This window comes from Hypanus sabinus, chromosome 7, assembly GCF_030144855.1.
Source record: "Hypanus sabinus isolate sHypSab1 chromosome 7, sHypSab1.hap1, whole genome shotgun sequence".
NCBI lineage: Eukaryota > Metazoa > Chordata > Chondrichthyes > Myliobatiformes > Dasyatidae > Hypanus > Hypanus sabinus.
The window spans coordinates 177,861,363-177,875,339 of NC_082712.1; the positions used below are offsets into that span (position 1 = coordinate 177,861,363).

The 13,977-nt window shown below is 46.8% G+C and overlaps 1 protein-coding gene across 9 annotated transcripts in view; it reads right to left on the bottom strand.

The window, feature by feature from the left end:
- The window catches only part of LOC132397426 (F-actin-monooxygenase MICAL2-like), a 301,318-nt gene that overhangs the window by 228,654 nt on the left and 58,687 nt on the right, over positions 1–13,977 (bottom strand). For all 9 annotated transcript variants that reach the window (XR_009513377.1, XM_059976204.1, XM_059976203.1 and 6 more), the window contains exon 2: positions 2,993–3,344. Coding sequence is in view for 8 of the 9 variants with exons in the window: in XM_059976204.1 (XP_059832187.1) it covers positions 2,993–3,256 (264 nt within the window). In the remaining variant the exon portion in view is untranslated. The remainder of the gene's footprint in view (positions 1–2,992; positions 3,345–13,977) is intronic.

Below are 13,977 nucleotides of genomic sequence, written 5' to 3' on the forward strand. Positions count from 1 at the left end.
ACTGTGTTACACGGCTCCTCAAGGCACCAAATCCAGCTTGATTTAACTTCATAAAGTACATCTAGTTTGGGATAAACTCCATCTGCCATTTCTCTGCCCACTCTCCCAGCTGACCTGCTCAAGTTCAGGTTTAATTGTCATTCAACCATACCCACGAATACAGCCAAATGAAACAGCAATGCTCATGGGACCAAGGTACAAAACACAGTACCAACACTCACACGCAGCACAAGGCACATATAATTACAACGGCAGAAAAACATAGTTACAAAAAAATGTATAAAAATAATACTAAAGCCCAAGCCCCTGAGTGTCATGGCCTGTAGATAGATGGTACAGTGTGATGCTTCATCACACGCTGGTGCAGCCACAGATGAACACAATCCAACTCATCTTCCACCGAGCAAACACTGGAGAGCAGCACTGACGGGAAGAGTCACAAGCCCCCCCACCCTCCCAACCCAGTAAGGACCCCAGCTCAGTGTTGTCAACACTGTGGATGTTCCCCCAGAGTCCTGGGGCTGACACCCACCTTTCAAACCAACACTGGCAACAGAGAGCACTGGACACTTTCACAGTGCTTGAACTGGAAGCTTGCTCGGAACAGATTAGCTGCTGTGCAGCCTGTGGGAAATAGTAACGACGTTTAAGGGAAAGCAGATAAAAATGGTAAATTGGTTTGTGGTTGACACAGGGTCCGAGGTCCTGCGTACTGTTCACACAGAGCGCCACGATAGCGCAGTGGTCAGCACGACACTATTACAGCTCGGGGCATTCCCGAGTTCAGAGTTCAATTCCTGCCAGCATCTGTAAGGTTTACCCGTGACCACGTTCCAGAGACATATGGGTTATGGATGGGGAGGGTGAATGGGGAGGTGGTGGGAACGGGGGGGGGGGGGGGGAGGAGGAGTTTAAATACCCTCCATGTGACCACGACTTCCTTGGAGTCCTCCGGTTCCCTCACACTTTCCAAAGACATATGGGTTAGGGAGAAGGAGGGAAAACACAGGGGTGAGGTTGGGGAAACAGTGAGGGGGGGGAACAGTGGTGAAATACATATACCTGTCTGGACACCCCTCCCCTCCCCCCCCCCCCCGACTGCTCCTGTGGCTCCTCCCACGGACCCCGGTATAAAGGCGATTGGGGACACAGACCTTTCCTCAGTCTCCAGGATGTCGTCTGATGGTCACTGGCTGCTTGTGCTTTCTTCCAGCCAATAAAAGCCTACCTTAACTCACGTCTCAGAGTTATTGATGGTGCATCAGCAACAGAGGAGAAGGGGAGAGAAAGGGTGGGGAAGGGGTGAAGGGGATAGAGTGAAAGCAGGGGGAAGGGAGAAAGGAGGAGGACAGAGGAACATAGTGGGGGTAAAAATGGGAAAGACTGGGGGAAAGAGTGGTGGTAACAGTGGGGGGGGGGGTGCGAAGAGGAAAAGTACGTTTGAGTCTGGAAAAGAGAGGATCTCAAAGGATCGCATTTCAATAGCAGTGAGACAGCTCGATACCGGGACCCTGAGTGCTGGTGTGAGATTGTTTCCAGTGATTGCCGCTGCCTGAGTGCTGATCCCTCATGGGCCCCTGTGCTCAGCTGTAGCAGGGTTGTGGTCTCCCTCGGGAACGCTGACCCCCCCCCCCCCCCCACAGCCCAGAGTGTCCCTTGTGCCAGTGATCAGCCCCACAGCACAAAAATCCGTGGAATTCTGTTCTCGGTGTAGGGACAGCATCCGAAAATAGCCCGGGAGTGAGGAAGGGAGGAGGCCGCAGACATTCTTGCTCCTCTTGCCATTTAAGGTGGCAATCCAGATCTCTGGATTTCAGAGGTTATCTCTGCTGGGTCACCACACTTTTCCACAAGTGAGTCTGGCTTCTATTAAATGTCCCTTAGAGTCTCAGACAGCCTGCACACCGAGGCCTGTTCATACCACAGTGCAGAATGAGAACTGGATTCCTGCATTCTTTAAGGATACGTCTCCCCCTTTCGTCCCTTCAAACCTTTCATTACATACAACACTCCCTTCACATCTTAAGTTTGTTATACGGGGGGGGGGGGGAGTAGTGGGGACAAGCTCCCTATAACTATTAAATGCTCCCAATGGCATGCATCTCAAATAGCCTCTGACATCCTAGTCTGACTTCTGGCCTTCACATGTGGCTTAGCTACTAAGCCCAGAGGTACCAGTTCTACTGACAGGAGAAGGGGCAAAGGTGGGTAACTAGTGCCTTAAAACCAGTTGCTTTGGGCAGATGAGGCTCATCAGCTGTGGTCGGCAGGAGAAGGAAAACTCTGATCTCAAACTGGTGCAACAGGTCCACAGCAGATGCCATCTCACTGGCTCTTCATTCAACCCTGAAACATCTGGACAGCAAAGGTGCACACATCGTTATGTTCTTCATTGACTACAGCTCGGCATTCAATACTATCATCCCCTCAAACTATTCAATAAGCTCCTAGATCAGGGATTTCCAACCTGAAGTCCAAGGACCCCTCGGTTAATGACAAGCATCCATGGCCTAAAAAAAGGTCAGGAACCCCTGTCCTAGACCTTGGCCTCAACACCTCCTTGTGCCACTGGATAGTTCATTTCCTCTGTTGCAGACCCCAGTCAGTTCTGATTGGTAACCACAGCTCCTCCACAATCTCCATCAGCAAGGCTGTGTGCTTAGCCCCCTGCTCCACTCACTTTACAAGCTGGCAGGTGACAGGTGAGACCAGGTGAGGGGAAGGTGGATGCAGGAGGTGGGAGATGAGGTGAGGAAAAAATATCAGCCATGATAGAATGGTAGAGTTGACAATGGGCCAAATGGCCTAATTCTGCTCCTATGATCTACTAGTGAAAACTTCTGACTGGTTTGCACAAGTAAATAATAATAATAATAATAATATTAAACCAATTCCAACACCAGTCCTGTTTCCAACATGCTGCATTGGTTTGGACATGAGCTGACCAACTGCCCTGGATATCAGAGGGCCACTGTGCGTAAACATGCCTCACCTGTGTGTCAGGGCACGCGTTGCCCTTCTTGTACTCCTTGTGACTGCTCTGTTTGTCGAGCTTGTTCCAAAGGGCTTTGGCCTTCCAGGTATTGACCCTTGACTTCAGGTTGCAGTAGAACACCTGGTGCTCCAGGGGGTCGAGATCCAGTTGGCGGCAAAGGATGTGGAAAGCCTGCAGCGTTCCCCGGAAAGTCGATGCCTGCACAAAGTTTTCAAAGAGCTGCCCGGCCTGGTTGCCCTTGTCGCTGTCATTCTCACCCATGGCCTCGTCCCCCAGCAGAATGAAGTGGGATTCCTACGCCTCAGCCCTGGCCAAGTGAACTAATGTTCTCCCTCACGCATCGTTGGCCCTGAAACATTGACAGGAGACAAAACACTGTTAGATCATCCAATGCAGAACAAGAAACCGCAGAGGACACTACGGGCACCTTCAAAAGGCAATGCCTCCAAAAGGTGGCATCGACCACTAACCACCCCATCACCGAGGACATGCCCTCTTCTCGTTGCTATGACCAGGAACCTTAAGACTCACACTCAACAATTCAGGAACAGCTTCTTCCCCCACCACCATCAGATTTCTCAATGGACAATGAACCCATGTACACTACCTCACTATTATTCGCTCCTTTTATGCTGCTTATTTAATTTTTAATAGAGTTATAGAGTCATAGAAAAGTACAACACAGGAACAGGCCCTTCAGCCCATCGAGTCTATGCCAAACCACTTAAACTGCCTACTTCCATTGACCTGCACCCAGACTATGTCCCTCGATAAGTACAATAGCAGGAGAACACAGTTACTATAATATATAAACATACGCATGCTACTTACTCACAAAAAAAATACAAACTCCTTACTGACAGCGGCAGGAATTGAACCTGTGAGGGTGGCGCTGTAATAGTGTTCTGTTAATCACTACGTTACCATGCCGACAAGTCCCTGTGTCATGGCCTGTAAACTGTGGTGTATGGGATAACATCCCAGAGCCACGTTTCTGTAAGAACAAGTCTGCAGCAGTCCTTCATACTACAGCCGCGGATGAACACAATCCACCTTTCTTCCACCGAGCGAACGCTAGAGAGCAGCATTGACAGGAGAGGCCCGCCCCCACCCCCGCGTGCCACAACGCCTCCAGCACAGACTCCCCTGGGTGGAGTGGAGTGAGCTTATAGAGCAATATGAAACCAGGAGGGGCACAGATAGGGTGAGAGGGGAACGAGGGATATCTATAGGATAAATGCCCCTGGCTTTCTCCCAGCAAATGAGAATTGCAAACGAGATGGCATGGGATCCAGGTGAGAGGAGAGATTTAAAGGGGACTTGCAGAGTAACCTTTCATGATGTAACCATTGTTGGTAGAATCTCAGGTGGAGACAAGAGGGCGTACACAGGTGAGATATGCCAACTAGTGGAGTGGTGCCGCAGCAACAACCTGGCATTCAACGTCGGTAAGACGAAAGAGCTGATTGTGGACCTCAGGAAGGGTAAGACAAAGGAACACATATAAATCCTCATTGAGGGATCAGAAGTGGAGAGAGTGAGCAATTTCAAGTTCCTGGGTGTCATGATCTTCGAAGATCTAACCTCAATCCGACATATTGATGTAGTTACAAAAAAGGCAAAACAGCAGCTGTACTTTATTAGGAATTTGAAGCAATTTGGCATGTCAACAAATACACTCAAAAACTTCTATAGTTGTACCATGGAGAGCATTCTGACAGGCTTCATCACTGTCTGATATGGAGGGGCTACTGCACAGGACTGAAAGAAGCTACAAAAGATTGTAAATCTAGTCAGCTCCACCTTGTACCCAGGACATCTTTAGGGAGCGGTGTCTCAGAAAGGCAGCATCCATTATTAAGGACCTCCAGCACCCGGGGCATGCCCTTTTCTCACTGCTACCATCAGGTAGGAGGTACAGAAGCCTGAAGGCACACACTCAGCAATTCAGGAACAGCTTCTTCCCCTCTGCCATCCAATTCCTCAATGGACACTACCTCACTTTTTTTTAAAAACATACAGCATTTCTGTTTTTGCACGTTTTTATATCTATTCAATATACATAATTGATTTACTTGTTGATTTATTTTTTCTCTCTCTGCTAGATTATCTATCGCATTGAACTGCTGCGGCTAAGTTAACAAATGTCACATCACGTGCCAGTAATAATAAACCAGATTCTGACTCTGAAGTTTATTTATCACATCAAAACAGACAGCAAAATGTGTTGTTTGTGTTGACAACCAACACACCCGAGGGTGTGCTAGGCGCAGCCCGCAAATGTCGTCAGACATTCTGGCACCAGCAGAGAGGGTGCTGGGTACACAGAACAAGCTGACAAAGGAAGTGACACAGGTAGCTACACCAACACTTAAAAAGACATTCAGACAGTTACACCGATAAGAAAGGTGTAGACGGTCAAATACAGGCAAACAGAACTGGCTTGGCTAGCACAGACAGGTTGGGCTGAATGGCCTATTTCCATGATGTGGAACGCTATGGGCTGCTCCTGTCTGAACAAACCTCGAAACATTTCCTTTACATATACCTTGTCTATTTTTAACGTTCCTGTTGAACCTGCTTCCACCGCCTGTTCAGGCAACACCTCCCAGATCTGTGTCTGTGCAAAAAGCATCACCCTCATTTTCCCTCTGCCTGAAACCCATCACCCTGTGTCCTCCAGTCACTCAGCTTCCTCCCCAACTCACAACCCCCTCCGATGAGGAATTCACTATCCCCAAATCTTCCCTCCAATGAGGGGAGAGTTCAGAGGATGGCGTAATGGTAGTGGTTAGCGTGTGCCACTACTTCAGCTCTGGGCAATGGAGTTTAGAATTCAATTCCAGCATCCTCTATAACCAAACTTGTCCGTTCCTCACACTGTCCAAAAATGTACCGGAGTTAGTATTTTAATTGGTCATTGTAAATTGTACCTGTGTTTAGGTTAGGGTTAAATTGGGCATCGCATCTTGGTGGGCACGAAGGGTCTGTCCCATGCTGTGTCTTGAAATAAGTTGATAGATAGGCAGAGAGAGAAAGGTGAAGTTACTTGGCTGGTAGCTGGTAATCTGCATGTGCGCGCGCAGATGCCCCCCCTACCCCAGCTGCAGAATTAAAATTACATCTGGAATGAACAAGTGGTGACCATGAAAATGCTGGAACGAGAGAGAGTTCCTACAACTCAGTACCTCAAGTCTTGGCAGCATTTTCGCTGCCCTCTCAGTTTAATGACGTGTTTCCTTCAGCGGCGACCTGAATGAGTTATACAAGACGATAAGAGGCATGGATCGAGCGGACAGCCAGAGACGTTTCCCAGAACAGAAGTGACTAATCCAAGAGGGTGCAATTTTAAAATGACTGGAGGAAAACATAGGGAGATATCAGAGGTAGATTTATTTTTAATGGTGGAACGCACTGCCAGAGGCAGTGATAGAGGCAGATACACAAGAGAAACTTAAGTGACTCTTAAGACAGGCACATGGATAATGGGAGAATAAAGGAGGGTTATTTGGGAGGGGAGGGCTAGATTGATCTTAGGGTAGGTTAAAAGGTCAGCACAACATTATGGGCCGAAGAGCCTGAATTGTGCTATAAAGTTCTATGTTCTACCAACTGTGTACAATGTTCCAAGTGCAGTTTCACCAATGGTTTGTACAGCACAATGAGAAAGGCAAGGGCAGGGCGTTCCTCATTCCTCTCCCCAGCATCAATACCCCTCAACCTCAATGCCATCCGTACAGTCTGTCGCCCACAGTCAGAATCAACATCAGGTTTATTAACACTGACATACATTATGAGATTTGTTGTTTGGCAGTAGAACAGTAAATGACAGTAATATGCATAAATAATCCATAGAGCAATGACAGAGTAAACAGTCACAAACTCTGTTGTAGCTGTGATCAAAGACACCGGAGAGACACAGGATATGGTGAGATACAAGCCTATGTTCATCGCCACGAGGAGAGTTCTCCTCGAGACACTCGCGGTAGAGCCTCGTAAATCCTGTTTTTAGATCCTCAAGATCAATAGGTGATTCTAAACCAATTCAATGACATCATTTACTTCAATACTTTGGGCTGACAATACTTGGTTTGAATTACAAACTGCTCTGAATGTTCAAACACCCCTGCTGGAACAAACTAATTCACACAGATTGTCTAAAAATTCTTGAAGACAGCCAAGATTAATTCTACGTGAGCTGACTCTCCAACCTCACAATCACCATCATTATCATTATGTACCGTGTTGTACGATATCAGCGATCATGTCTGTGACCATGATTGTTCTTGGCAAAGAAGTGGTTTTCCATTACCTTCTTCTGGGCAGTGTCTTTACAAGGCAGGTGACCCCAGCCGTTATCAGTACTCTTCAGAGATTGTCTGCCTGGTGTCAGTGGTCACATGTGATTATGCACCAGCTGCTCATACGACCATCCACCACCCGCTCCCATGGCTTCATGTGACCCTGATCACAGTGGGGGCTAAGCAGGTGCTACACCTTGCCCAAGGGTGACCTGCAAGTTAGTGGAGGGAAGCAGCACCTTACACCTCCTTTGGTAGAGACGTATCTCCACTCCGTCACCCCTATGACTATGTTTAATCTGCTAAGTGACAACATCAGTCTAGCCTGACACATTGAACTCAGTCACAATCGCGCAAATAACTTAGCTGATAATGCCTGGATTGCTGCAGGCTGATTATCACAACCCCATTGTCTTAATGTCTGACTGAATCTAATGTGAACCTCTCACGGTTACCATTTTGCAAACTATATCTCTTAGTCTGTGCTCTGCAGACGGTGCAAAGGAATGCTTTTAACTTCAATATACAGTCTGCAATTTACAATCAACATTAAGAACTTAAGACTGGTTCTCACCTTAATTAATATCTGCCTATTCAGTTAGCTCCAGACGAAGGATCAACTTCCACTTGCATGTGACTCCCAGGCACCCTGTGGGAGGGCAGTCACCACCCTGAGACACAAGTGCCCAGTAAAAGCCCACGAACGGCGATGCGGTGATCAGTCCTTTGGTCAAAACCAGGGAGTGACATTGGAGGGAGGCATTATGGGGAAGAGTTCCCGCTTCTGCAAAATCTTTTTAAACCCTTAGGTTGTTCCTCGCTCTCTGTCCTGGGTCCAAGAGTGTATGCAAGAGGCAGGGCCAGGCCAAAGAGAGAGGAACAATGTGCTGTTTGACCGATTTAAACGCCAGGCCAGGGTGACACAGCCAGAGGCGAAGGAGGGGCCGGTGAAGTTTACACGTCTCTGCGCTGAACTGAGGCTGCGACCTGCAACTAACGGGCTTCTGGATCGCCTGTGAACTCACTCTCGTGAACTTCAGTTCTGAATGTTATTTGCTTACTTTATCTGTTTGCACGATTTATTTCTATTTCCTGCATATTGGACGTTTAATGCTCCTCTTTAATGGGTTCTACTGGGGTTCTTTGTTTTGTGGCTGTCTGTAAGGAGACAAATCTTCAGGTTGTATGTAGTACACATACTTTGATAATAAATGTACTTTGAAAAATGAATGCAGAACAACGTGAATCCAGATGTGCAAAGTCCAGCTGCCTTCAGCCTCCTCAGAAGGTAGAAGCATAGCTGAGCTTTCCTGATTATTTCTGTTATTTTTTCCTCTTTTTTAAAAAAAATGCTGCATCAGATCAGAAGAATTCTCCAATGCACTTGTATATTGATTCCTTAAGTTTGTCATTGCAGGATGGGGTTGGGGGTGGGGGGGCAAGGATGGTTGTATTGGGGACGAGCTCCCACTACCTATTAAATGCTCCCAATGGTGTGCGTCTCAAATAGCCTCTGACAACCAAGTCCAGCTCCTGGCCTTCACCCGTGGCTTGGCTACTAAGTCTGGTGGCACCACTTCCATGGACAGAAGAAGAGGCAAAGGCGGGTTACCGGTGCCTTCAAACCAGTTGCTTCGGACAGATGGGGCTCATCAGCCGTGGTTGGCAGCTCATCGAGGAGAAGGAAAACTCTGATCTCAAACCTCCGCTGCCTTGTGGCTGTACCCACTCAGGGAGAAGGCTTCAGGAGTAAACCCCGAGGGAAAAGTCCAGAGCTGGGGTCCCTTTGGCAGTCCCACATTGAGTTCAGTGCAGACCGGCAACTCGTGCCCATGTTGGTGCCAGACTATCATTTTCTTCATCAGATGCGAGGAGATGGTGGGGGGAGCTTGCTCTCCATATCATACTGCCCTGGCTTGCGTATCCAAACAGCAAGGATGCAACATCCATGGCTTATTCTGACCAACAGAGGCCTTGATACACTTGTGTACTGGAAATGGCATTAGACAATCTTGAAGGGACAACGCAGGTTGGTGAGCGGTAGCTTCCCCCTTGCCCACCAGCACAGCATCATACACTTGATTCCAATACGAGGTCATGCAGAAACCTGAGCATTATGGCAGTGTCGTGGTCAATATAACGCTTTAGAGCCTCAGCAACCCAGGCTCAAGCCCGATGCTCTCTGTCGGGAGTTGGTACATTCTCCCAGTTTCTCCAAGCGATCCGGTTATCTCCCACATTCCAAAGACGTACGGGTTGTGATTAGTAAATTGTAGGCATACTATGTTGGTGGTGGAAGCTCCCAACACATCCTCAGTGTGTTTTGACTGTTGATGCAAACGACGCATGTTTTGATGTACATAACAAATAAATCTAAACTTTAATCAGCTTTGCACCTGGGGATCTGTTGAATCTTTGAACGGCCCCAGGCATTCCTGAACTTGCCAAGTTTAACCTGAGTACCTTGCAATATCCCAGCAGCCTGGGTAGCTGGGAACATTGCCAATTCATTAATATTTTCTTTTGAATTTGGTCGAGAACCCTCGGCTGCTCTCCAGAGTATTAAAGCAGTTATTACATCACTTCAACCGACGGAGGCTCATTACACAGCCATTTCCTTTGGCCCCTTAACTGCTTCCTCAGCGCTCCCTCACATCCAGACACCCCAAACTGATTAAAGAATCAAAGATCTGCATGAGTTGTGTAAATGATCTCAGGAAACTGCCCTAACCATTAACAACAGCAATTTAAACTTTATAAAGAGCATAATTTATACACATTCCAAAGCATTTACATCTAGCGAAAACCACTTTGAAATTTCATCGCCTTTGATCACAAGTCATGAATCAGTACTCCATAGCAAGTATCCGATCCAGAATCACTGTGGCTTGGTATGGCCCATAACCGCAAGGACACAGCTCAGCTCATCCCAGAAACCAGCCTCCCCTCCCCTCCATGGGCTCTGTCTACATTTTCCATTGCCTCAGTAAAGTAGCTAGCATAATCAAATACTATGAACATTTTCTCTTCTCCCCTCTCCCTTCCGGCAGAAGATTCTGATTATGATTTATTTATCACATGGACATTGAAACATACAGTGAAACACATCGTTTGCATTAACAACCATCACAACCCAAGGATGTGCCAAAGTGTCACCACACATTCTGACACCAGAACAACAGAGGACACAACAAAACACAACAAGAAAATAACAGCAAGAAGAGCAAAAAGCCTGAAAGCACAAACTGGCGGGCTCAAAACAGCTTCAAGCACTGCTTCTCAACAGTCTCCTAGTTCAAGAAAATGGACTCTTAACCTCACTGTCTACCTTGTTAACCCATTATCTGCCTGCAACCCATCACCAGCACCAGTCTATCTTCTATCAAGGGCATTGGACACCAAGGCCAGTAACCTCATGAAGGATCCCACCCACCCTGCCCATGGACTGTTTATCCCACTCCCATCAGGGAGGAGGCTACATAGCATCCCCACCAGGACCATTAGACTCAAAAACAGTTCTTTTCCCCAAGCAGTAAGGCTGATCAACACCTTCATCCAATAACACCACTGCTTTATTATTTCCCATCAGTCTCCTCATGTACAGCCTAGTGTCACTTTATGGGCATACAATCAATCTATGTACACACAACATGCTGGAGGAACTCAGCAGGGCGGGGAGCATCTGTGGAAATGAATAGGAAGTCGGCATTTTGGGCTGAGATCCTTCATCAGGACTGAAAACGAAGGGGAAAGATGCCAGAATAAAAAGGTGGTGGGGAAGAGGAAGGACGATAACAAGAAGGTGATGGGTGAATCCAGATGGGTAGGAAAGGTAAAGGGCTAGAGAGGAAGCAATCTGATAGGAGAGGAGAGGAGAGGGGACCACAGGAGAAAGCGAAGGAGGGAACCCAGAGGGAGGTGATAGGCAGGTGAAAAGAAGTAAAAGGCCAGAGTGGGGAGCAGAAGAGGGAATAGGAAGGAAACTTTTTTTTAACCGTAAGGAGAAACTGATATTCATGCCATCAGGTTGGAGGCTGCCCTCAGAATATGAGGTATCTTGTATAGTTATTTTTATTGTGATTTTTTATTATTATTGTGTTCTTTATCTTATTGTATGAATAAACGGATGGCATTTCGAGGTGATACCCTTCATCAGGACCAAAACGTCAACTGTTATTCATTTTGAAAAGTGTTGCCTGACATTCTGAGCTCCTCCAGCATGTGGTATGTGTTGCTTTGACGCTTTGTCTGTAACTGCAACACTTTTTTCTGCAATCTCTTGGATCTTTCCCTTTACTGACTGAATGACAGAGGCAAAGTTTTTCACTGAGCCTTGGTATACGTGACAGTAATAAACAAATTAGATTTATTTTTATCATTGGCCAGGTTTACTGCTCTGGGATCCACTGCCCAATCATGTTCACTTACACTATGCAGCTTGGAATGGTGATCACAACGCTGGGGTGAGGGAGTACTGCTGTGTTTTCCATGCTTTGCTAAAATCAGGACCCTCACCTCATAAACACAAAGGCAGCACATCAGTGGCTATATTTCATTCGGAGTTTGTGGAGATTTGGGATGTCACCATGGACTCTAGCAAATTTCTACAGGTGTACCATGGGGAGAATTGTGACTGGTTACATCACCGTCTGGTCTGGAGGGGTCACTGCACAGGATCAGACGCTCAGCCAGCTCGGTCACCGACACTAGCCAACACAGCATCGCGAACACCTTCAAAAAGTTAGCATCCATCATTAAGGACCCCCCATTACCCAGGACATGCCCTCTCCTCACTGTTACCATCACGTAGGAGGTACAGGAGCCTGAAGGCACACACTCAGCGACTCAGGAACAGCTTCTTCCCGTCTGCCATCCAATTCCTAAATGGACATTGAACCCACAAACACTACCTCACTTTTATATAAAAATATATACTATTTCTGTTTTTGCACTATTTTTAACCTATTTGAGATTCTGTATGTACACACATTATGTATTTTCTTTCGATATTGAACTGCAACTAAATTAACAAAGTTCACGATACATGCCGGTGATACCTGATTCTGATTCTAAAGGGACATCCTTGTGTTCTGAGACAGTGTGTGCCTTTTGGTTCTAGACTCGCCCACAAAGGTAAACATCCAGGCCTTTCATTATTCAATAGGTTTCAATGAAATCCCCCCTCGTCCTTCTAAAATCCAGCAAGTCCAGGCCCAGAACATTCAAACACTCCTCACATATTAACCCTTTCATTTCTGGGATCAATCTCATGAAACCTCCTCTGGACCATCTCCAATGCTAACATATCCTACCTTAGATACCTTTCCCTCCCACATCCCAAACACATGTGGGTCAGTGACTACTGTAAACTACCCTGTATGTACATGCGTGGTTGGGGAATCGGGGGTATTTGGGTGGGCTGAGAGAAGGGGTTACAGGGAACAAGACTGATGGGATTGCTCAGAATTTCAGTGTAAACTCAATGGGCTGAATGGTCTTTTCAGTCACCAAAAAATGACAAAATCAGAATCAGAGCCAGGTTTAACGTCACTGGCATGTGTTCTGAAACTTCTTGCTTTACGGCAGCAGTACAATGCAATATATACTAATAAAATCTATAAACTACAATATGAAATATACAGTACTGTGCAAAAGTCTTTGGCGCACAGTGTGCACTGTACTGTATGTGTCAATGTGGAGTGGAGAGTGAGTTTGTAAATCTAGCAGGAGCAAAGGATGTTGGCAAAGGTGAGGGTGCAGTGCTGTGGGTGGGGTGTGAGACAGGTGGCAGAGGAGTGCCAGAGACGGTGTGGGGGGGGGGGGGTTGCCTGACCGCAGGCAGGCAAGGTCATTGTATTCATTACAGAATGTCACTCTGGTGCTTCCCGTTCCCTCTCCTCTCTCTTCCCCTTTCCCACCATGATTCCCCTTTCCCTGCCCCCTTCCCACTCTCAGTTCACAATACAGACTCATATCAGAATCAGGTTTTCATCACTCACATACTATATGTCATGAAAGTTGTTTTTTTGCAGCAGCAGTACACTGCAATACATAAAATTACTACGGTACTGTGCAAAAGTCTTAAGCACCCTCGATAAATATGTGCCGAAGCCATTTACACAGTACTATATAAACAAATTAGGTTAAACTAATAGTGCAAAAAGAGGGGAAAAAAGTGGGGTGGTGTTCATGGATTCATTTTGCATTCAGAAATCTGACGGCAGAGGGGAAGAAGCTGTTCCTCAAATGTTGAGTGTGTGTCTTCAGGCTCCAGCACCTCCTCCCTGATGATGACAATGAGAAGAGGGCATGTTCTAGGCAACGAGAGTGTTTAATAATGGATGCAGCCCTTGAGGCATCGCCTTTTGAAGGTGTCCTCAATAGTGGGGAGATTAGGACCCATGGGGGAGCTGGCTGAGTTTACAACTTTCTGCACATTTTCCGGTCCTGTGCAGTGGCCCCTCCACAGCAGACAGTGATGCAGCCAGTTAGAGTGTTTCTTCCATACAACTATGATGAAACACGCTCCCCTGTTCCTGGAGATTAATATTCAAATCAGTCAACTGACTTCACACAAGTGGATTATCAGATCAAGGTTTCAAAATTCTGAGAGAGACTGCTGTGGCTAACTTTGCCTTGTTTTATACAACAGCTGCACCACATAAACTACCCTACCCGTCT